General features: G+C 41.9%; 4 protein-coding genes across 22 annotated transcripts in view; 2 read left to right on the plus strand and 2 right to left on the minus strand.

The window, feature by feature from the left end:
- Nucleotides 1-5,539, minus strand: part of LOC124946820 (protein rhomboid) — a 236,201-nt gene extending 230,662 nt beyond the window's left edge. Inside the window, exons 1-4 of one of the 4 annotated variants that reach the window (XM_047488126.1) lie at nt 4,582-5,539; nt 2,371-2,612; nt 1,687-1,710; nt 1,435-1,599 (exon numbers count right to left, since the gene is read on the minus strand). In XM_047488126.1, the coding sequence (XP_047344082.1) occupies nt 1,435-1,599; nt 1,687-1,710; nt 2,371-2,550 (369 nt within the window). In that variant the 5' untranslated portion in view covers nt 2,551-2,612; nt 4,582-5,539. The other 3 variants (XM_047488125.1, XM_047488127.1, XM_047488128.1) reach the window with 3 other exon arrangements.
- Nucleotides 63-9,331, plus strand: LOC124946816 (soluble calcium-activated nucleotidase 1). 10 transcript variants are annotated; one of them, XM_047488115.1, is made up of 6 exons: nt 63-174; nt 6,469-6,825; nt 6,895-7,098; nt 7,162-7,319; nt 8,624-8,818; nt 8,926-9,331. In XM_047488115.1, the coding sequence occupies exons 1-6, from the start codon at nt 78-80 to the stop codon at nt 9,040-9,042; spliced, it is 1,128 nt and encodes a 375-aa protein (XP_047344071.1). In that variant the 5' UTR covers nt 63-77; the 3' UTR covers nt 9,043-9,331. The 10 variants fall into 10 exon arrangements, 9 of the variants coding, with proteins under 9 accessions (XP_047344071.1, XP_047344072.1, XP_047344073.1 ...); XM_047488116.1 differs by lacking the exon at nt 63-174 and adding an exon at nt 5,293-5,969; XM_047488117.1 differs by lacking the exon at nt 63-174 and adding an exon at nt 5,295-6,098 and having other exon boundaries at nt 6,449-6,825.
- A 93-nt stretch (nt 9,332-9,424) lies between these two features.
- On the plus strand, nt 9,425-15,515 carry LOC124946856 (tetratricopeptide repeat protein 39C-like). Its single transcript, XM_047488182.1, has 16 exons — nt 9,425-9,589; nt 10,102-10,239; nt 10,316-10,517; nt 10,719-10,926; nt 11,253-11,453; nt 11,548-11,716; nt 11,786-11,984; nt 12,065-12,357; nt 13,492-13,627; nt 13,703-13,851; nt 13,946-14,066; nt 14,148-14,279; nt 14,363-14,478; nt 14,837-15,004; nt 15,083-15,175; nt 15,271-15,515. Exons 1-16 carry the CDS (start codon nt 9,425-9,427, stop codon nt 15,382-15,384), a joined length of 2,604 nt encoding a protein of 867 aa, XP_047344138.1. The 3' UTR covers nt 15,385-15,515.
- Nucleotides 15,516-15,621: 106 nt separating this feature from the next.
- Nucleotides 15,622-22,593, minus strand: part of LOC124946789 (voltage-dependent T-type calcium channel subunit alpha-1G-like) — a 54,877-nt gene continuing 47,905 nt past the window's right edge. For all 7 annotated transcript variants that reach the window (XM_047488035.1, XM_047488036.1, XM_047488033.1 and 4 more), the window contains 7 exons: nt 22,420-22,550; nt 22,195-22,344; nt 21,807-22,099; nt 21,434-21,725; nt 21,072-21,340; nt 20,701-21,004; nt 15,622-20,641 (listed from right to left, as the gene is read on the minus strand). In XM_047488035.1, coding sequence (XP_047343991.1) covers nt 20,028-20,641; nt 20,701-21,004; nt 21,072-21,340; nt 21,434-21,725; nt 21,807-22,099; nt 22,195-22,344; nt 22,420-22,550 — 2,053 coding nt within the window. In that variant the 3' untranslated portion in view covers nt 15,622-20,027. The remainder of the gene's footprint in view (nt 20,642-20,700; nt 21,005-21,071; nt 21,341-21,433; nt 21,726-21,806; nt 22,100-22,194; nt 22,345-22,419; nt 22,551-22,593) is intronic.

Consider the following 22,593-nt stretch of genomic DNA (forward strand, 5'->3'; position numbering starts at 1 on the left):
GAATTTCCGACAATATTTTAGCGTTCCCGAAATATCGCTAAACCGAATTACATTTCTCTTAGCAGCTAACACAACTAATGTTGGACGTAAGCGCACGACTAAGCGGAGCGATCGGATTTCATTCAAAAAGGACGCCTCCCTCTTTCTCTCCTTCGCGAGGATATAATGCGGAAGGTAAACCAACTAGCCGCTCTTGCATCGTCAATTAAGCGAAACGTCATCGGAAGGGTCTCCCTTTCCCTTTCTTCGCGCTTCGTTTAACTCGCGATTGCGGATCGTTTCTCGATTTTCCGCCACTCAAACGTCGTTTCCGTTCAACTAGGAGAAATTCTATGGGCAACGAGGAGGGTTGAGGAAAATAAGAAAAACTTGTCAGCGAGTTTCGAGCTCGGACAATAGGTCCTCTCCTCCCGTCCCCGTCGCCGCATTGCACTTCCAAACGACGAGATTATCATTTTCTCGATATTTATCTTCGAGTTTCTGCCCTCGTTTTCGAAAAACCATTGTCGTGGCTTCTTAGACGGCGAATACCCTCCACCTCGCTCCTCTTCAGCCCCGCTAACACCGGTACTTTCCTAGTTGACAAATAGGCGAACAAAGGAAAACTCCGGAGGCAACCGACGTTACAGTCGGTCCATTTAACCTAGTACTAGGCTACTTCGATCGGTCCTTTTTACAAAATCGGCGGTTTCCCCTTTTCGACGACTTACTTCGTTCGTAGATCTTTTCGGCCAAATGCTCTCGATATGCCAAGAATAATGATACCCTGTCGTTAAACGTTGATCTTAATCGTTAAATCGTGAATCAATCCAGTGGATCAAACCAGTCGCGTTGATCTCTCCTACCCTGATGATGATGCTTTTTATTTCATGTGAAAAGATTTCGACGTTTCACCGATCATAAAGAATATTTCGATAATCCGTCGTTCTTTTGGAAAATAATTTTTATCAAGTTTTATTCATAAGAGCCCGCCGTCGAATGATACAGTGGGCGATTACGGTAACGTTTACAATACGCTACGAATATCGGGAGACATCGATAAGGAAGGATTTAGCTTCGGTCAGTCAGAGAGTACTGTGCCAGCAGAGTCCCGAAATAACTTTCTCGAACGGTCGAGCAGGCAGCAGCACCGTCTGTGCCGCGACAATGCCATTGCTCTTGGGATAATTCATCGCTTTCTACCAACCTTCCAGAGTAAAATCGAATTAATTGTATATCGTAGTTTTCAACATTTATCATTCCTCGACTTATTCGTTAGTCGCGATTTAACTTTTGTCAACATTATTTTTCTATAAATCGTTGCCATCATAAATTTTGCGATCTACGAATTACAACTAAAAAAAAAAAAAAAAACAAAAAAAAAAAAAATGATGTTTGGTGTTAGGAAAAGAGGGGGGGAAAAAAAAAAGAACGAAAAAAGAAAGGAATACTCACCACATTGACAAAGTCCTGAAAGGTAATCGCGTCGACCTTCGATTCTTTTGCCCTCGCTAGCAGGATATCTCTCTTGTTCGTTGGTATTTCCGCTTTCCATTCGGCACTTTTTAACGCTACCAGAAAGTCCTCCAATGGTATCTCTCCGAAACCCTCGGGATCGAACTAATTGCAAGGGCATAGCACATTTAATTCTTTTTCTTTCTATTCAGAGATTTGTCTTTAGAGAAATCAACCTGTCTAATGTCGTACCTTGTCGAACAGCATTCGCCATTTCTGAAAAGAAAAGAGAAAAAAAAGAAAAAGAAAAAAGAAGATAAAAACCGATGAAAACATTTACGAACACAAATATAAGCAATGTAAAGCATCTAGAGCATTCTGTGAAAATCGTCTTGAACGGAATGTTAAGGCGAAAGGTACGAAGGTAGGTTTCCTTTCTATCGAGGTATCTATACCTAAAAATGTTCATTGAAAGGAAATCCGCCTTTGAAAAACGATAATCCGGTCGTTCGTTCTGATGCTCGTACACGGAAGAAGAAAGCCAAGTTATCCCATTCTGGATTCTGAAAAATTGGCTGGGGAGACACCTGTCGTAAACATTTTCCTTTTTTTTCTTCTCTTTTTTTCTTTTTTTCTTCGAGATTCCAAACTCTCGAATACGTGCCAAAATGCAAGAACGAAGGATTTATACTCTCCCGCCTTACTTCTCTCTTTTTCCCTCTTTGCATAGGAAGTAGGAATATTTTCCAGTACAGTTTATATGGGTCAGGGCTCGTTCTTTCACGATCGAGAATACATCGCGGAGCTTCTAAGAGACCGCGTAAATCGATCAAATGATATAAAAGGTAAGTTTGCGAATGCCTATAATAATAATAATAACAACAACGACGAGGATAAAGAAGAAGAAGAAGAAGAAAAGCTTAGTGTCGTGCTTACGTCGTTGAGAAGTTCCCTCCTATACTCGGACTCGTCGATATCGATCTCCGAAGCGAGATCGGTATGATCGGTGACGTATCCATCGTAGTGCGCGCTGTTAGCCTCGCTACGCGCATACTCCTCCTCTTCCTCGACGGCACCGGCGATGGTCGGTATCGAGGCACCGCTTGCCAGTAGCATTACCGCGCGTGGCACAACGTCACCGGACGAATCTCCTCATTCCTCCCTCTTCCGTCTCTTTTCTGAAACGTTACGCAAGAACGCTCTACTCTTTGGAGAATACTCGATAAGAACAAAAACAAACGAACTAAAGGAACAAACGAAACAAGGAGTCCCGGCTAACGAAAGAAATTGGACGTTTCTTCGACCATCTCATGTCCAATTCACGCGATAATATCTATCGATCGATCGCGTCCTCTTCTTAGGGCTGGTTAGAGCAATACCCTTGAAACAAACTAAGTACTTACTAGTATACACTAGGGTGCACATCGCGTTATACTAGTAAGTGCGATGGCGCCGTTTCCATGGCGATGCATCGACTCTGCTCGTCTGGGAAGGAACGAGATACGTCGCCTATTTACCCACCTCTCTCTCCCTCGCTCTCTTTCTCCCTGTCTGTCTGTCTGTCCTTTTTGCCAAATCGCCAGATATGTCGTCCGATAAAATTCGAGGATTACGTTGACGATCAAAGAACGACACTGATAAAAGCATACTATCTCTCTTCGCATGTCGAGTAACTTTTCTTAAAACTTTAAATCGTATCGGTACAAAAGAGAGAGAGAGAGAGAGAGAGAGAGACCGTTCAAATTCAACCTCTCTCTCCCCGTTTAATCGTTTCGAGTAAACAGATCGATATAATTTTTTTTCAGAAAATACGCTCAACAGCCTGGCTAAGAAATGGATTCTACGATCGAAGCGATCCCAAAGAAAAGAAGGGATATAAAATCGTTCAAGGGAGGATAAACTACAAAAGCCTTAACACGCAATGCATTCGGCGCAGTCTCCTAAATCCCGCAGTAGTCTCCCCTCTTCGCGCCATTTTCTTTGCTTCTTTCGTTCGCTCGGCACCCTTCATTTCGGTGCAACGTCATTGCGGACCCACGGAGGAGACTCACCCCTCGACGTCGTCATACTCGTTTCCACCCCACCGGCGGTTTCACCCGCGTCTCTCCCTCTCTTTTCTCTTCTTCGCACTACTTCGACTTTGTCTACTTTCCTCCTATTTGCCCCCATATACGTTTAATCTACGTACACGGATCGACCGCGTTGTTAGCTCGCATAGACTAGACCAGTCAACTAGAGTATTATAATCTGACTAAATGATAAGATCGTTTCTACGCGGTCCAACCATATACTTACGTATATTCCTCATTTTGTTTGTTTATCCTCTCGCGAAGAAAAGGTCTAAGGGGAGACGTAAGAAAATCTAGAGGACGTTCACCCGAGATGTCTTAAGGTCGTTGACCTTGAAGAACGTTCAACGTTGGACAGGTATCGTTACGGAAGGTGCTTCGTCTAACACCCTCGCCTGTATCTACTTACGTCGAGCCACCCTACTAGTATGAGGCGTTATGTTACGGCTCGTGAACCGCCTTTTTTTCTTCATGGACGAAACCTTCTCCTCCGAGTTTGTATCTACTCGAGATATTAGATACGCGTACGCGCGTATATGTAAGAAGAAGACGGCGAACCCTCCGTAACCGTGACACGCGCGCGCGCGCGCGCGCAACAGACCGAACGAGATAGAGAAAACGAGGCTACGGTGCACTGGAGCGTTACCCGAGGACGCGTCGCACGCGCCCTAAACTCGTACGGGAAACATCACGGGAGATTTATGATATCTGTTTTGATTTGTAAGAAAAAAGGAAAAAAATGGGACGATCGCTTTACGACGCAATACGTCTTTTAACGAAACAAATGAGAGCAACAAATGATCGCGTCGATTAGACGAGCTTTCTCGTTAATTGGCACGTACCATAATTGGACGAAAACGCATAGGTTGCAACGTCCTAATAATAGGACGGAAACATGGAGGTGTATACCGACTAACGTAAGAAACGTCGGTTTTTCCATGCTTTCGCTGATCTTTCTATCGATCAAGGCGAAATATAATAATACCAGAGGTATCTTAGGTCAATAATAGTTTCGTCGAGTTGTCGCATTTTGTAGAATTTTTAAATAACGTTCGAAGAATGAAATGATCTTGCTCACCTGTTACGAGGACTTTTCCTTTGTAGGAGAAATGCGACCGATAGCATGGACGAGAGTTATCGAAGGTATCGACGACATGATCTCGGGATAACGGAGCTCGATCTTATTTCTTTTTTTTCTTTCGTTCGATTAACCTCCTTACAACGAAAGAATCTTGAAGCGCCGCACGTAGACGCGCGCGCAATCTTGCTCGCGAAACGAGAATTGTATTCTCGACGCGGCACGGTTTTGGCGGGAGAAAGCGCGATTCCCATTGGCCATCCGTAATTCCTAAACGAAAGGCGTCGACCTTTGAATCGCGAACGTTGAATCGAACGCCGGATTGAATGATTCGCTCGGATTTATATAAAAAAGAAAAGAAAAAAACGCGAGTATATAATTTTCCAAAAAAAAAAAAGAGCTCGAAGGGCGATAATAAAACGTGTAAGAAAAAATCTATGAAACGATGACGAACCGTTGTTATTCGAATTGTATTATAATATGATATCTTGTTCATATAAAAAGGAACATTTCAAAGCCAAGTAGGATCGACTGGGGGCGTTCGAAAGAATTTATAACTCATCGTTAGATCCTCGTGTTTTCGTTGGCGATAGGATAGAAAATCGCGAGGGTGGAGGTGGAAGGCGCCATGCATGCGGAACTGCGGCAACGTGCTACTGCGCGGCACATTTCGATCGATAAGAGAAGACGCGTTTTACCGCGGCGTGCTCGACCGATCACGGCGAAGCGTCACGTGCGCCTTCTTTCCTTCCTCGCGTCTAGTATATATTTTGATTAGACGACAGCGCGACGATCAAAGCTCGAACGATGTGCGATGATGCGACGAGTGAAAAGTAAAAGAGCGAAAACCGAGGAAACAACGTTCGAATCTTTTTAAAAGTTCCCGATAGTATTATAACGACGTCGTCAATGGAAAACGCGTGACGCGACTGACGACGACGACGACGGCTTTGCCGCCCTCGTCCGCTGACCCCCTCGCCGTCCCCTCTTTCAACCCTCCACCAACAACGCCACCCCCTAACAACGTGCCCCCTACCCCGCCCGGAATTCGCTTCACCCTCCCACGAAAGCTAATTCGTCGAGGCTATTCCCTCGTGTTTATCGACGGAGCCACATTCTGCTTTTTCCCTTCGCCTTCTCTTTCCCTTTATCTTTATATCTTCCTTTCTATTCGTCAATTTTAAAGCCGACTTTAAGGTCGACGACGACGACGATTCGCGTTAACATTTTCGATACTCGTTACGATAAATACTCGATCGATTATTAGCAATACGTAACGGACTTCTAATTAGGTTAATAATTTACGTTGAACGTACGTGTACGACGTGTGGCCTGTAACGTTAAAATGTCATATTTTATTTCCAACATACTTTTGTTATCTCGTCAAGGTATTGAATTGTGGGAGACGCAGTTGACACAGTTGCGTCAAATGTCAGCTGTCAAAAATTGGTTATCTATAGAATGGCGCCACGTTACGTTCCACGTTCGCTATGTAGATAGATGGCTTTTTTAAGAAGGTTAACTTTGTTAGGTTATGTTTCTCTCTGTCCAATATGTACGGGCGGGCGTGCACTTGAGCTCTTCACTTTTCTAGACTTTTTCCTTTAACTTGGTGTATGAAAAGATCGCGAATGAAGAACGGAAATAGAGAAACGATGTCGTATTTGCGCGATTGGAGACAAGCTTTGCGCGTTCCTCACGTTTATCGAGTGGCGAATAGTACTTTTTACATTCAAAGACAATTTTTAGCCATGATATGCGTTTTATTGTGCGTCCCGCTCTTCCTCTTGATCTATCCCTTTTTCCGAAACGTCATTTGCACGCCCGCCACCCATCAACAACCTTTGTCCCAATGTCGCTATTATAGATACAATAAAACTTATCCAGCCACATCGCCTATCAGGACGTCCAAAGGTATCACCTACAGAATAGCTATAGTCAGCGATTTAGATCACGACTCCAAAGCCTTAGATAAAAAGGATACTTGGTATAGTCTTATGAAGACGGGTAGTCTCTTCTGGAATCCATCTACAAATTTTCTTTCGATTCTCTGGGACGACAGGACTCTTGTTTTGTCTTCGTCCTTGGCTATGAAAGCTAGAGGTATGGAATTGTCGGAATTGATCACCTTCGATGGCCATCTGTTAACCTTCGACGACCGAACCGGGATGATATATCATATAGAAGATAATCAGGCCTACCCTTGGGTCATCTTATTGGACGGCAATGGAAAAAATCCAAAAGGTAAGATATTTCATGGAAAATATATATCGAATGGATTATATAAGTTTCTTCATTCTCTATCCTTTATAGGCTTTAAGTCAGAATGGGCAACGGTTAAGGATGAACAATTGTACGTGGGTAGTATGGGAAAGGAATGGACCACTCCTTCCGGTGAATATGAACACAATAATCCCCAATGGATCAAAGTAGTTTCCCCTAAGGGGGAAATTCACTCCATAAATTGGATTTCAAATTACAAGAGACTGAGGCAAGCGATTAATATTGAGTATCCAGGTAGGCTAATTGGCCATAACGTAAAACCATGAAAATAATTGTTAAAGGTTATCCTTTCGACAGGTTATATGATACATGAATCAGGTGCATGGAGTGATATACATAAAAGTTGGTTCTTTCTACCGAGGAGATGTTCCAAAGAACGCTACAATGAAACCAAGGATGAGACAATGAGCTGTAACGTTCTCCTAACTGCTGATGAAAATTTTGTAGATATTAAGGTCTATATTAAATGACATTTAGATAAGTTTTAATCGTTTAGTTTTAATGGACTCATTTAAAGGATAAATCTAATTTATAGGTTAAAGAAATCGGTGAATTAATTCCTGTTAGAGGCTTCTCGAGTTTCAAATTTCTACCGGGATCCGAGGACACGGTCGTAGTAGCGTTAAAAACGGAAGAATATCAGGGGAAAACGGCAACGTATATTATGGCATTCTCTATAGACGGTACCATTATAATGCCGGAAACGAAAGTAATGGATAAGAAATTCGAAGGATTCGAATTTATATGACGATTCCTATGGTCGTAGTTTATTATTATTAATAGGACAAATTGTAAATAAGTGTAAAAATTCTTTAGGGAATCATTTTATACCGATACAGGAAAAGAAAACTATTCTACTTGTAACAATACTCGAGCATTGTCTTACCGCGTGGCCAGAGGTACCACTTATGTTTTCATCTCTATAGTGTAATAATGATCGATTCGAGATGATTGTCTTACGTACAAATCTATTAACATGTAACTAAAGAATATTGTAAATATTTCCATACGTACATATGTGTGTCTATGCAAGTGTGCACACGCACGCACACACACATATGCATTGAAAAATTTTCATCATTCGCCGCGCTTCGTAATAAGCGATATTATTTTTTTCGGGCAAACGTTAATGACATTACGAAAATATAAATGCTCGTCGAATTTGAGAGATTTTCAAGCTTATACTTTACGACCAATCAACGCTTATTTTCCCCCGACCGATGGTAGTGTGACCCAACGATCGTGATACGTTAAATTATTAATTTATTAGATCATGAATATTCCCTCGATGCAAGAGATAATAACTTTGACGTTTTCTGTCGCGGTACGATAATACAGCGAATAAATTAGAATTCTTCGAAAGCTACAGTATCCTTTCGTTTCGTCGAACTCCAATAATCAACGAATTCGATTTCTTTTCCTTTCCGTAACTACGTTCCGAGTAGTAACGCGAATGCATATCATCGATCACTCTATCTAAACTATTCATAAAGTTCTTACATGTTTCATTTAAAGAATATAAAAAATTCTGAATTATATATTCAACGATAGTAATATCAAAACGTGTCGTGTTGATGTTGTTGTCAAGGTCACAGTATTTCTAGGATAAAATCAATAAACACCTATATATGAATTCTGAAGAAGGTGGTGGCAGCAGTTCTGCGCTCGTAGAGTTTAGTTTGTCCATCGCGCCACGGCGAGAGCTCGTCCTCGCGCCCTATAAAAAAAATTGACCGTTCTTTCTTCTTATTTCTGTTAGCTGGTCCATCGGAACGATCGAAATAACTCTCGATCGTCTCTCGATCGACGTTCGGTGTACGAGAGATTTAACGACATCGGCTCGGCTCTGTTCAACGACTCGATTATTAAAGCCGTCTTTGGTGAAAAAAGAAAAAAGGAAAAAGAAAAGAAAAAAGAAAAAAAAAAAAACATACGATTAACGGAAGACGAACAGGTGAGAATATTTGTTTCTCTTTTTTTTCTTTTTTTTTTTTTTTTTTTTTTTTTTTGTCACTTGTCACAACTCGGCGAGTAGACAAAAATTTAGCAGAATTTTATCAGCTCCAAAGGAAACCAACCACTCTAAAAAGAAATATCGGGCGAGTCGGTGGAAGAATCTACGACGATTTATCAAGCTTATCTTATCGAGAGAAGACACACTTTTTTCTGGAACCTTGACTTTGCATATCTTTAAACTGCAACCGAATACTTATATCCTCGAGTACACTCGTGTAATACTTATACGGACGAGCGTAACGAGTCGTAAACGTAAGGAAGTACCGCTCAGATTCTATATATTTCATTCTCATTTTCGCCAGTGAAAAAGCAACCTACGTATAATTCGCGAGTACGACCAGACCATATCACCTAGATTTTTACGAAAACATATTCCTTCTTATATTCGATCGGATATATAGTGGAATGTTTCGCACGAACGATGAACACGTGCTTGACGTCAGAAAAGAAAGATCACGTTGGCTGATGATCGAATGCAAGCGTAGATAAGGGCTGCTCTTTTCTCGTCTTTTTCTTACGAGGAAAAGAAAGAAAGGGAGATAGGATGGCATCGAAAAAGAGCATAGGATCAACAACAACGGAATGGAACATCGCTAGAACTGGAATATCCTTGTTGTTGAACAACAAAACGGAGGAAGCCGAAGCACTTTTCACCGGACATCCTCATAGTTTCCACGTTAAAGCCGGTCGTTGCTTCGTTCTCTTCATGGTACGTAATTAGCTCTGGATATAGGATATCTTTTACTTATTTTTATTTTTATTATATATTCAAATATTCGTCAAAGTCCTTGGTTGGCTCGGTTAGTACTCGAGAAGCTATTCGCGATTGATCGTTCGAAAGTTTATCGGATAAACGGATGAAAGCTTTATTATATTAACTAAGCCTAGCTGAGAGACAGGAAATGCACGCGGTGCTTCATCTATTGTTCGGTTCGCCCATATATATATATATATATATGCGCGTATGCACTCCCGTACATACCCGGTGCTCGGTTTTTTTTTTTTATTATATTATGTTATCTCAAATAACACGGACGTAGACTTGCCTGCGATCTTTTTGTAAAGGAAAATAATAGTTTCATAACTTTGATTAATAATTGAAATTCGCGTGTCAAAGAACCAGTAGAAGTGAGTCTTAAGTGGGTCAGCAGCTCGACGATTTCGAGAGCGTGTCGTTTAAGGTCACGTTCGACGAGGAGAATGCACTGATTTCATTTGCAGAATGCATTGATGAGCTTCGAGGATGATAAACTTCAACAAGCCATGCTATTGTTGAGAGACATGGAAAGGGAATGTGCCAACGACATTGGCTGGCTGAAATCAATGAAGAACAGGGTATTTAGGGCAGAAGAGAGCTCCGTAAGTATTAGAAAATAAAATAGATATGGTTTTGTTAATTGTCCTTGTACTATTGAATATAAATCTGTATCGTTAGAAGGAATACGTCAACAAGCTGGAGAGGCAGATAGTATTAGCGGATTCGCAAGTTTGCTCAGCTATATTAACTCTCCTCCAACAAGAGCTCACCGGTTACGTTCGTGGCGGTTGGATGCTGCGTAAAGCTTGGCGCGTTTATCAGCACGCGCACATGCAAATATTGCAGCTTTATAGGCGTACATTCGGCAACGTGCCATCAGGTATGCGAAATATTTTCAAACTAATTTATGAACCTTGAATCGAGGGAACTAGCATAACGGAAGGAGATCGATTTTGGCCCATTTCCAGGCTTATCGTCGTTACTTATTAATGCTTTGGGAAAGGTCAAATATGAACTGTTCGGTTTTTTCGATAAGTAATAATTGATCGCTTTCAATCGCCTGAAATTTCGTTTTTCTCAGATTTCGAGGTGAACTGTAGCGTGCCAGCGAGCAATGGTTCTTGTTATTCTCTTCAAAGTCCACATAGTCCAGGGTCCTCGGAATGGTCGATTCCATCCTACAACGGTTCGTCCGGCAACTCAACGCCTATCACCTCGCCATCAGGTCTGCGAAGCTCCCTATCAATGTTCTTCTCGATCACTGGCATCACGTCCGAACAACAGACACCGTAATTGTTGTTTCTTCTTACAAATTTTATCCTTCTTTTTTTTTTCCACACCACACCCGTTCGTACTTACTCCTCGCTCGACACTTTCGCTTTTTACTCTACGATCAATTTTTTCATTTCATATTTTATGTCCAATCTTATCTCTGATTTTTCATTTGCGTAGAACACGTTTTTCCATTTTTTTTTGAGTATTTCTTTTTCTTTACGACCACCACGAATACTATCTACTCTATGAGGAAGAAGCGATTGTAGGGAAAGTGTAGTTAAAAAAGAAAGAGAAAAAAAGAAAATGTAACGAACGATCGAATTACATTCCCTCACTTCAGTTTCGTCGAACCGACCGAAGTGGCCCGATTGATGTCGGCCGTGAGCTTCGGCTATGGGATTTATCAGCTTTGCGTGAGTCTCTTGCCGCCTTCTTTGTTAAAACTCATTCATTTCCTGGGCTTCGAGGGCGATCGACGTGCCGGACTCACGGCTCTCATGTATGCTCGGGTCAGCGAGGATATGCGTGCTCCATTGGCGACGTGAGTCAGATACATGCGAGGATATAGAACGTTTGAATATTGACGTTGACCTATATACGATGGACAATAAAAATCTGTAAATAATTTTCGACAGATTATCGCTTCTTTGGTATCACACGATAGTACGACCATTCTTCGCTCTCGATGGTTCCAACGTGAAGGCCGGTGTGAACGCGGCGAAACAATTGATCGAGGAATGTCGTACGGAATTTCAAAATTCTGCCCTTTTCCTCTTCTTCGCGGGCCGTGTGGAACGCCTCGAGGTAAATTTTTAACGGCCCTTAGGAAAGCCGGTGCACGATCAATGGTTAACCGGCCGTCGTATGTTACAGTCGAACGTCAATGCCGCCCTCGAAGCTTACGACAAAGCCGTGGATGCGTCCGGTCAAAGAGAAGTGAGATTGTTGTGTTTACACGAGGTTGCCTGGTGTCACCTGATCCGTTTGAGTTACGAGGAAGCTTATCGATCTTTGACACAGTTACAGCAACAGTCGAGGTGGTCGAAAAGTTTCTACGCGTATTTGGCGGCAGGTAATTGTTATTTCAAACGATAGCCTAGTTCTTCTTTTTGTTGGTTTTTGTTTCCCTTTACGTTTTCTCTTCATCGTCAGTCTGTTGCGGATCGAACGGTAAGTTCGAAGAATTGATGACGATGTATCGAAAGATCGTTCAGCTGGTCGCTGGTACGACGAAGGAAACGCAACTCGGTCTTTTCATCTTACGAAGAGCTCCGAAATTGGTTGATCAGGATACGGGTCGAGCTTATACGATTTTGTATTACAAATTACTCGTCTACGAGCTATTATACCTTTGGAACGCCATGCCGTCGTGTTCCATCGAGGCACTCCGATGGATTTTATTAGATTGCAAGGGTAACCGCTCGGAAGAGCCTATGGTGGGATTGGCCGATTTGATCGAAGGCGCGGCCTACTCGTATCTTGGCGACAAACAAGCGTCCATTAGAAGTTACAGAAGCTGTTTGAAACGTCGCAATTCGAACAAGGACGTTTACGATCAACACGTGAGCGCGTTTGCCCTTTACGAGCTAGGTAGTAGCCTTTGCGCCATTGACGTGAGTATATCTTTTAAAAGCTAACATATCGCTGGATAATCAGCCATTTGATATATCTCTTACGTTTCAGAATATCGAGGAAGGTAAGAGTTTCTTACTAAGGGCCCAAACTCAATATCGAGATTACGATTTCGAGAGTAGATTAAACGTACGCATACACTCGACCTTGAGGGATCTAAATTGACGACAAATAATACGAGATGAAAAGCCAATAGCGCGGATGAGGATACGAGTAACGACGATATATGTCGCATATCATCCCACGTATCTTTGTTGTTGTTAGAGCTAATTGGAGCTGTGCGAATGCACGCCTCGATTCGATCTCTATTTTACTAAAATTCAAATTTTACGTAATCCCAAAGGACAAATATGTGCGTGCGTGCGTGCGTGCGTGCGTGCGTGCGTGCGTGCGTGCATAGATAAAAAGATGAACGAATGCGCAAAAATATTCGCACGGTTCTAACGATGCCGATTGCGTCCCACGCGCATGGCTATACATAGATATATATTTTTCTTCTGCGAAATTCCGCCTTGCCACGAGTGTTCTTTCATTCCGTCTACAAAAACATTTAAAGAAATCGAATTGAGATCAATTCTCCTCGTTACTTAGTCCAGGAGAAGAAAGTCGAAGTGCGTCCTTACGGTTTATACGATAATGTATATAGCTATAGATATAGACATACGTGTATTCGCTCGTCCTATTCTTACTATCATATACATATAGTTTTGCGTATAGTCGAAAAAGAAATGTATCTATTTCTGTCTACCTATGTTTCAACAATTTATAAAAGTTTTCGATCAAGCGATTCTACCTTATTTCGTAGAATATTTCATACCACGCCGCGTAAAGCACCATGACTGCGCTCGATCTTTCTATCAACACATCAAACGAAGTTTGCTGCGTTGATAGTATAATTCACGTATAATTTATTACGTAATATTTATTATTATTATGGTGCCTATCAGATGAGCGTTCGAAACGCTTACTGTTGCGTCAACGGAGGAAATTGTCAAGCCAATGTCGCGAATCCTTGCCTACGTCCTTCCTGGTATCACAAATTCATTAAACCGCTTGCCTTTTGTATCATAACCTCGCTCTTAGGTACGTATATATATATATATATATATATCTGATCGATTAGGTACGTAATATCTCTTTGGAAATTTTTCATTGAAGAAACTTTTCGTCGTAATAATAATCCTTCGTTTCGACGTAACCCAGCAATGTCGGTGTCTCACATCTGTGATAAGTATTCCGCCAATTCGTCCTTCAAAGTCGTCAAGGCTGACTTGGGAAACTTACGGAGACATCTGAATACTCTATCGGTAAACGATTAACTCTTTCAATAATTTCAATTCTAATACTATGTAATTCGACTTGTGTATTAAAATGCTTATCGTCGATCTTAAATTTAACGAGATGGAAGTGAAGAATGTCCTAGAGACTCGCGACAATTTGCAAAACAAGCTGAAGGAAGTTGGGTTCGCCATACCAAAAATATCGGAGGCCATTCTTAAATTGAGAGACGAAGTGACCGAGGGTAAGAAAGGTGCGCGAGACTACGAAAGATATAATTTTTTCCCCGATTTATATCAGTTACTTCTTGTTTCCCGTTCTATAGGAATCGGAATACATACGGAGAATATGATAAAAGTTTTGTCGCCGGAGAGCGTGAGAAAGATGGTGAGGAGCGAGTTGCAAATCTACGACGCCGATAAGACAGGAATGACCGATTATGCGCTGGAAACTTCAGGTTCTTCGAAACTATCAAACCTTCGAAGAAGGTTCCATCGAAATTAATATTGTAATTGACGATAGTCCACTTCTATGTAACAGGCGGTAGTATACTTTCGACGAGAAATACCGAGGACTATACCGCTGGGTCTCCGAGTTTGACTCTTTTTGGTATTCCCATTTGTATTCAACAAAACACCCCACGAGCTGTTATACAGGTTGCTGCGATTATTTCTTTTCTTATATTTATCAGAACGAAATCTCGATTCCATTAGCTTTACTGACGTCGATAGAAAATTCTGCCTAATAAAAAGTCGTATTCGAGAAGGAAAATGTAAAAATATGTTGTTTACCTTAGCTTCTGACCTTCGTCTGCACGGCTTAATAAAAGCTGGTGTATATATATTTTCCTCTCTCGAATGGACAACTTTTCCCCTTGGGGCATTTTTTTCTTTCTATCGCGGCAAATGACCAAGTAAAGATAAACGGAATACTTCGCGTGTGCGTGTGCGTATGTGTAGCACGTCGTGTGTACACTCTTACCTCGTGACGGCTTCTTGATTTCGTATGCACTAGACAGGTGTCCTTCCTGGAGAATGCTGGGCTTTCAAGGGCTCCAGTGGCACGGTCGTTATACAACTACTAGGACCAGTGTACATATCCGGTGTTAGCCTCGAGCACATTTCCCCTTCTATATCACCAACCGGCGAGACTATGGCTGCTCCCAAGGAGTTTTCTGTTTGGGTAAATCGTATCCCTTTCGTCGTTCTTTGCATCGAACAATATTTCATTCCACAATAGATATATCTCAATCGATTGTAGGGCTTGGAATGCGTCGAAGATACGGATAGTTTCTTATTTGGCGAATTTATCTACGACAATACCGGTCCTTCCATACAGTACTTTGAAGTCCAAGTAAATTAACAGATTTCGATCGTTTTATAATATGATCGTACGATAAAGAGACGATACGTTATTGTCATTTTCTTTTTTTTCTTCTTTTTCTATAGAATAATGCGAAGAAAGCATATGAGATCGTAGAGGTGAAGATACATTCGAATAATGGTCATCGCGATTATACTTGCATTTATAGGATACGAGTTCACGGTACTCTTAGGCAATGAAAAAAAAAGATATTCTGTTCGACTCTGCGCGAACAAAGGAGAATCTTCGTTTCTACGTAATACTTGTATACAAAAAGAGATTAATTTTGATAAGAATATAAAATGGAAAAATACGAAATGAATTGATTCAACGTAATCGTCGTTTAATTTATTACATTTGTACATATTTAGTTTCCTTCTACGCAACTAACGCACCCTCTCAATACCACGTATTTCTCTCACGCACACAGATACGTACTCACTCGCGCTCAAAGACTCTCTCTCTCTCTCTCTCTCTCTCTCTCTCTCTCTCTCTCTCTCTCTTTCTCCTTACTTTTCTGAAATTCAGGCCAAGGCCAAAGAAGCGCGCCGAATCTTTCTTCTCCTCCCACGGCGAACGCTCACAAATATCGCATACACGCGTGCACAGGCATTCAGGCATTCAGGCATTTATAACTTTGATATACGCATTTATGTATGTACATCTAGAGGACTTATCCACATACATAGATACGTATATTATTATTGAATCAGGCAGACAAGAAAGGACGCTTCTTTATTGGCAGCCCTACAGGACTACACGCAATTTTTTTTTTTTTTTTTTTTTTCATTTTGTTTTAACCTGTACTGTAATTAAAATAGCACGACATATCTCCCGGCTCTACGACGACCGGTGACTTTTCTTTCTTCTTCTTCATTTTTTTTATTTTTTTATTTTTTTTATTTTTTTATTTTTTTATTTACTTAATCTTGCTTGCTTAGACACTTTAATAGTTCGACGATTACGCACTGCCTTCTCTACGGGCGAAGAACAGACTCGAGAGGCACGTGGCGAAGAAGTTTTACATCGTTACGTTTCTCTTTCTTCTCTTTGTCTATGTTTCTTCTTTCTTTTTTTTTTTTTTTCATTTTTTTTTTTTTTTTTTTTTTTTTTTTTTTCCTTTTTTAACGATAAAACATTTACGATTCCCCCTTTCCGTCCGTCCGATTGAATGTCGATTTTTTTTCGTTTAATCCACAGTGCGACTAGAATAACTATAATTCGGAGGTCAGTCGCCTAATAACGCTATCGAGCTATCGAGACTCGGTCGTGGTGCCGGAGAAACGATGATGACGCAACGGTGGTACGAACCTTTTTCCTTTTTTTTCCTTTTTTTTTTCTTTCTTTTTCTTTTTTTTTCTTTTTTTTTTTCTTTTTTTTTCTTTTTTCTTCCTTTAATTATTTTACGTTCTCGAGGGAGAGCACCGAACGCGAGCCTCCAAATCGAGAAACGTCGATTGTCTTTGTCGAGTATTGCGAGAAGGAAATGTGGGATTCTCTCGAGTGAAGATGAATATTTTAATAGACGCAACTCTAACACGATCGGACTAATCTTTGTTTTAATTTTCTTCTCGTCAAAAATTTCTCTTAGAAAAAGGAAAAATGAAAGATTGCTCGAGAAGCAAAGAATTCTCTCTACGTCCCTCGACCATAGCGATTTCTTCTTCGCGTCGATCGGAGTCTCGTGTCATCTCTAAACGGACGAATCAATCCGACGATGACGAAATCATTCTTTTAATGACATTCTAGAGATATAGATCTAAGTGGAGTGATCGCGAATCGTTGAAGGACACTCGATTCTTTCCCACGGTCAACGATGAAGAAGAAAAAGGGAAAACAAGAAGCAAAAAGGAACGCTTTGCGCGTTCGTACCATCGTCTGCATTTCGATATACACGAGTATATAAGTATCTAAATACATACTCTGTTCAAATCGTCTAATGAACATCGATACACGCGAGAGTCTTAAATTTAATTCTCGTTAAAACGTTTCAGAAAAGCTCCCGTCATGATTAATAATAGACATTTTCTCCTTCATTAATTTTTCTTTCACTTTTGTTTTTTTCTTTTTTGCCACCCTTTCCTATTAGAAATCTACCGAGAGCATATCTCGGCTGCGAGTGCGTGTACTTATTTGTTATTTGATCATATTCCTATCGACGTTCCCTTCTTCTTCTTCTTCTTCTTCTTCTTCTTCTTCTTCCTCCTCCTCCTCCTCCTCTTTAACCCTATCCCTCGATCTCTCTTCTCTTTCTATCTCATCTATAATTTGTCTTTTGTACATAGAAAATACGCGCTAATTGACTTCGTCGTGGCTATAGCGTACCGTTTGAAAAACGACTAGAGCGGCTCGCGTCGGTTAGCGTACCCACCAGACATTTTGAACAGGGTAAAACTTGGACTATATTATTCGATAGCCAACGGAGCACTACGCAACTTTGGTCTAAGAAACGTACATGGATACTCGGACTATTTTTCCATAGCGATTACGGCGCACGGCGCTTTCAACTTTTACTACATTATCTTCACTTTGCTCTTCTTGTTTCTCTCTATTGTTTCAGTTTATGTTTGCGTGTACGTGTGTGTATTTTAGCAACAAACGTCTTCGCCGGTCGTACGAGGGATGGCTCCCTCTATATCTCTCCTTATATCGTTCAGCCCTCTCTCCCGGCCAGTCAAATCTAAAGCTGGCATCGATTGATTTTTCAAATTTTTTAGTCGAAGAAATTGTATTATCGATTAATCGGAATATAATATATACGAACGTTGATCGTTAGATTTTTCGATGATCGCCAGCAATAGTTTTTATGTACCGGGATTGCTTTTGATTTTATTATATTTATAGAGCGCAAACACCACCGCCGTACTAAGGCTCGTCGACGTTTGAAAAGGCATGGAATTTATTATTCTTTTTTTTTTTTTTTTTTTTTTTTTTTTTCTTTAAATATTTGCTTTGCTCATTTATCCACCCGTTTTTACTTCTTTTTGTTTTTTTTGTTTTTTTGTTTTTTTTTTTTTTTTGGACTTATACTCCGACGATCGTTTAAATAATACCGCACGCGGTGGTAGTATCAAAATAAATCGCACCAAATGTAGAGTATAGAGTATTCATAAATGTATGTATGTACAGTTGAATTTCTATTCCTTTTTTCATTTTGTTCTTCCTCGATCGGATCTTTCATCTCCGTTTTCTAATCTTTTTCATTTTATCGGAAAATTCAGCTATTATCTCTCGCTCTCTTGTCTACGTAGCGTCTCTCTCTCTCTCTCTCTCTCTCTCTCTCTCTCCTAATTTTCCCTCCTCTGTGCCATCTTTTAACGTTTTACCCGCTCGCTTGCCGATGTTTGCTGCTGTCGTTATAGGAAATACACTACGATTAAAGTATATCACAGATGTTAACGAGAAGAACGTCCTAAGATAGAAAAAGAAAAACGAAGAGAACGAAACGAGGAGGATCGAACGATTTGACTCGTGATCGCCCCAGGAGACACGCTATGTATCTAAGGTATTTATGAACGTATGTACATATACTCGAATGAACTTTTTATCTAAACGCATTGAACTAGATCGATTGGTTTATCGAGCGAACGTCGCTGGATTTTCCATCGAGTAGAAAGCTAACAAGGAGAAAGAAATTTTCCCTAGGAGGATACACTCGCGTTTCAAAGAACATTTATGCGATCGTCTTAAACGCGCGTTAACGATATCTAATCCTTTCTTTCTATAACTCCTGGTGGCGATCAACGCGAGAATAAAGGAAAGGCGAGGAAGTGTGGTCCGATAAATTGCAATTTGTCACGTAGACTCGATAAATCTACCTAAGAGCTACAAATTCGCTAAATTATTGTTAAATTATTATTTTCTTTTTTCTTTTTTCCTTTTTTTTGTTTTTTGCTTTTTGTTTTTTCGACGCGACTTTATAATACGTCGTGCTTCTTCTCTACCAATTCCTACGAATGACTTCCATGACGCTTCATAGCGGGAACCGAGTTTCGATACCGCTGGCAATAAGAGATTGTCATAGGTTTTCAGTGCGTTATACGTGTTGTGTATGTCGCCTGTTTTGTATTTTGTTTGACGAAATGTAACGAGACCGTTAGAACGAAAATAGAGTTGCCATTGATCCGACTGATCGACTTTTCGTTCGATTTATCATGACGTATCTCATTGAAAGTTTAGAGAAAAACGGTGGGAGAATATTATCGTGTTGGGATAAAATGCCGAGAGGAGGCAAAACTTTTTCGGAGGAACCGGTTTGTCTACGTAGAAAAGTAATAATAAACAATGACCGATAAGAGAAACAATGATCGACTGGCGATTTCGATAAAAGAATATATCTTCTTGGATTACTACGAGCAAGGAATCGAATGTAAGTGAGAGAAAGTAATTCGTCGAGAAGTCGATCGAGCAGTCCCGAAAATAGCGACTTCTAATCCCCGTCGTTTTTAGCCTCGAACAGTAAGTCGAGTTCGATGCTCGAATCGAGTTTCGAGATCGACGTGAAAATATAACATCTTATCTCTCTCTCTCTCTCTCTCTCTCTCTCTCTCTCATATATCTTCCTTCTACTATATTATCTCTACTTATCACCATTGGAACGACGAATTCTCTAAAACTCGTAAGAGTTTTTTGACGCATTTGTTTCTTTCGCTCCTCTCCCCCATCCGCCCGTCTGCATCCTCCTTTTCTCTTTGGCAAGTTCACGGCGGCAAAGTGACTAGAATATAACGACTATATTGTCATGCACTACAGTCTTTCTTAGAGCCCGTCGTCGACGCCGTCGATCTTTCATAGTTCCTCTTGTCGTGGAATAGCAACGATGTCACGGCAGCAACGTTAATCATTAAGAGGGATCAGAAGGGCCGGGCAAGGATGGCGCGTCTTCCGTTATTTCGACGATATCTTCCTCCGCTTCTTCGTCGACGACGTCGATCGGCACAGATATCGACATAGTAATGTCAGGCGTCTCGTCGTCGTCGTCGTCGTCGTCGTCGTCGTCGTCGGCAAAAGTTCGTCCAAAGTGTCCGCTGCTGCTGATCGAGTCCGTGTCGTCGACATATATTCTAACGTCCGTGCTGATCGCAGGACATGTGGTACACTCGACGACCTGAACAAGGCCGCTAATGCTACGACTACCGTCGCTACCACTCACAGTTCCACTCCCGTTGATGCTCCCGCTCGTGTCGGTCTCGCTGACATTTTCAAAGGCCGAACTTTCGTCCGGCGGCTCGTCCGGTAGCTCCTCCGCCGCGTAAATGTGGGCGAAACTCTCGACGCGTACGATTTGAGCGCACTGATCGCTCGTCCCGGTCGTCGACGTACCGGAAGAGGTGGCACTCCTCAGCCTGGACGGCCTTCTTTCGTTGATCACCGATTGCACATCGAGATCCTCCTCCTCCGCTTGACTCGATTTTTGTTTTTCCTTCTCCTTCGACGTTCTCGCATTTTCCGTAGCTCCTAAATACGCGAAATCGGGATATTAAAAAAGAGATGTGCAACGAAAGAATCGGGCTTACCTTCGCTCTTGGCGCGAATACTCGGTGCGTACTCGCTCGCAATACTCGGCGTCCTCGTGCTGCTTCCCGTGGCCATGCTCGTACTCGTCTCCGATTGCGACTGAACGTCCGTCGAGATCCTTCGGGCGAAACAGGCCTTAGACGGATAGATCTCGGCGGTCGGCAACAAGTAACGCTCGTTCTGATATCTCAGGCCGCCGGTGGTAAGCGTCGAGGTAGAGCCGCTAGGCGTGACGGGCGAAGAACTAGCCGTTGGTCTGCTCGCGCAAAGGAGCAACTTGTTCTCTTTGTTGTTGCTCGTCACCTTCGTGAATCATATGTCGCGTTACGTATCCACCTTACGACCTATTCTCCATTATCTTATTACTTACTCGAAGATACTGGCTCTCCGGAGGTATAGCTTCTTGACTTTCCATCGCGTAGATACGATGAGGAATGATTCGCGGGACGCTCAAATTACAAACGGGCTTCTCAAAGACTTCGGTGACTTCGAAGTGCATCGGCAGCAAAGACCTTCGTTGGTTGCTCGAGTGGAAGGTCTGTCGGCGCTTCGATTTGAACTTGGACGGTCTTGGATACGAGCGGAAGCACGAGCTACGCCTTCTTTCTTTAACGTTGATCGCCACCGAAACGGAAGTATCTGACGAAAACGTTTATTCGATTTTTAACTTTATCAATCAACCTACCCACCTATATTTGCGCGATGATATATCTGTTCCTCGTTCAAACTTACCGTCCAAACTCTTCTCCTTTGGCGGATTGTAAATGAAGTTGGCCGGCAAGGAACGAACCTTCGCGAGACCCGGTCTAACGAGAATCTTCTCGCTAGTTCCCATTATCGACTCGAATTCTCTCTCATCGTCCTCGTCCAAATCATCCCCAATGTTGCGTCTTTCGAGCGAACCGCCCGCCTCCTCCTCCTCCTCCTCCTCCTCCTCCTCCTCTTCCTCGACCTCAAGAAGTTCCTCCCGTTCGGCGGCCAGCTCTCTTTCCAATTGCGTTTCCATGTCCAATTCGTCTTCCATCTAAAATCGTAAATCGTTGTAGCGCCGTTCGGTGCGTCTCGATTCGAAATTACAGTTTTAAGGGATTAAATGATCGCGTGCCTGCTTATGACTCTCCTCTAGGTGTTTCATCAACACCGCGACGACCACATTGACGAGAACGAATTGCGCCATTAGTACAAAAATGACGAAAAATATAGGGGCGATGATAGTGCTGACGCAACAATTTTTCACGCAATCCGTCGCCTCGTCGCAATCATCCCTAAGCGTATCCTTCATGATGCCGTTCCAATTGTCACCGGTGGCTACGCGAAAGAGGGTAAGGAAGGCCATACCAAAGTTACTAAAATGCGCGTGCTCGCCGAGGCCTTGGCAAGGTGTTTCGTCGCTGCACTCTACGATTCAAATTATCTTATGTAATATTGTACGTTCTACGTGAAAGTCACAAAAGGAGGATTAAAAAAAAGAAAAAAGGAACAAAATGACCTACCTAATCGGCCAAATAGTTCCACTCCCAGGGCCGCGAATATAAAGAACAGTAAGAAAAAGAGCAGACCCAAGTTGCCAACTTGCGGTAACGCCTGCATTACCGTGTCTAAGAGGGCGCGTATACCTTTGGCCATTTTTAAAAGTTTCAATACTGAAACAGATAAAGGAACAATTTGTCGGTCTTATCGGCCTCAAGTGGACACTCAAGTTTTTCCTGAGTACTTACCTCTGGCTATACGGAGAACTCGCATAACGCGAATGATGGTAGGATTGATGGGTATGATCTTCGACTCGACTTCCTCCAAAACGATGCCGACTACTGATAATATAACGATCCCTACGTCCAATTGGTTCCATCTACAGAGATAAAAGATCTTGATGAGATCGATGAATCGAGCAA

The sequence above is a fragment of the Vespa velutina genome, chromosome 2 (genome assembly GCF_912470025.1).
Source record: "Vespa velutina chromosome 2, iVesVel2.1, whole genome shotgun sequence".
NCBI classification, from domain to species: Eukaryota; Metazoa; Arthropoda; class Insecta; order Hymenoptera; family Vespidae; genus Vespa; species Vespa velutina.

Bases quoted from the DNA above. Each gene is read 5' to 3' on its own strand.
- LOC124946816 (XM_047488108.1), top strand. From the start codon at position 6,198: ATGAAAAGATCGCGAATGAAGAACGGAAATAGAGAAACGATGTCGTAT. The intron at 7,099-7,161 runs GTAGGCTAATTG...TCCTTTCGACAG, and splicing joins GATTAATATTGAGTATCCAG to GTTATATGATACATGAATCA. The intron at 7,320-8,623 runs GTCTATATTAAA...TATTTCTGTTAG, and splicing joins AAAATTTTGTAGATATTAAG to CTGGTCCATCGGAACGATCG.
- LOC124946856 (XM_047488182.1), top strand. From the start codon at position 9,425: ATGGCATCGAAAAAGAGCATAGGATCAACAACAACGGAATGGAACATC. The intron at 11,985-12,064 runs GTAATTGTTATT...CTTCATCGTCAG, and splicing joins CTACGCGTATTTGGCGGCAG to TCTGTTGCGGATCGAACGGT. The intron at 12,358-13,491 runs GCCGATTTGATC...GGTGCCTATCAG, and splicing joins AAGAGCCTATGGTGGGATTG to ATGAGCGTTCGAAACGCTTA.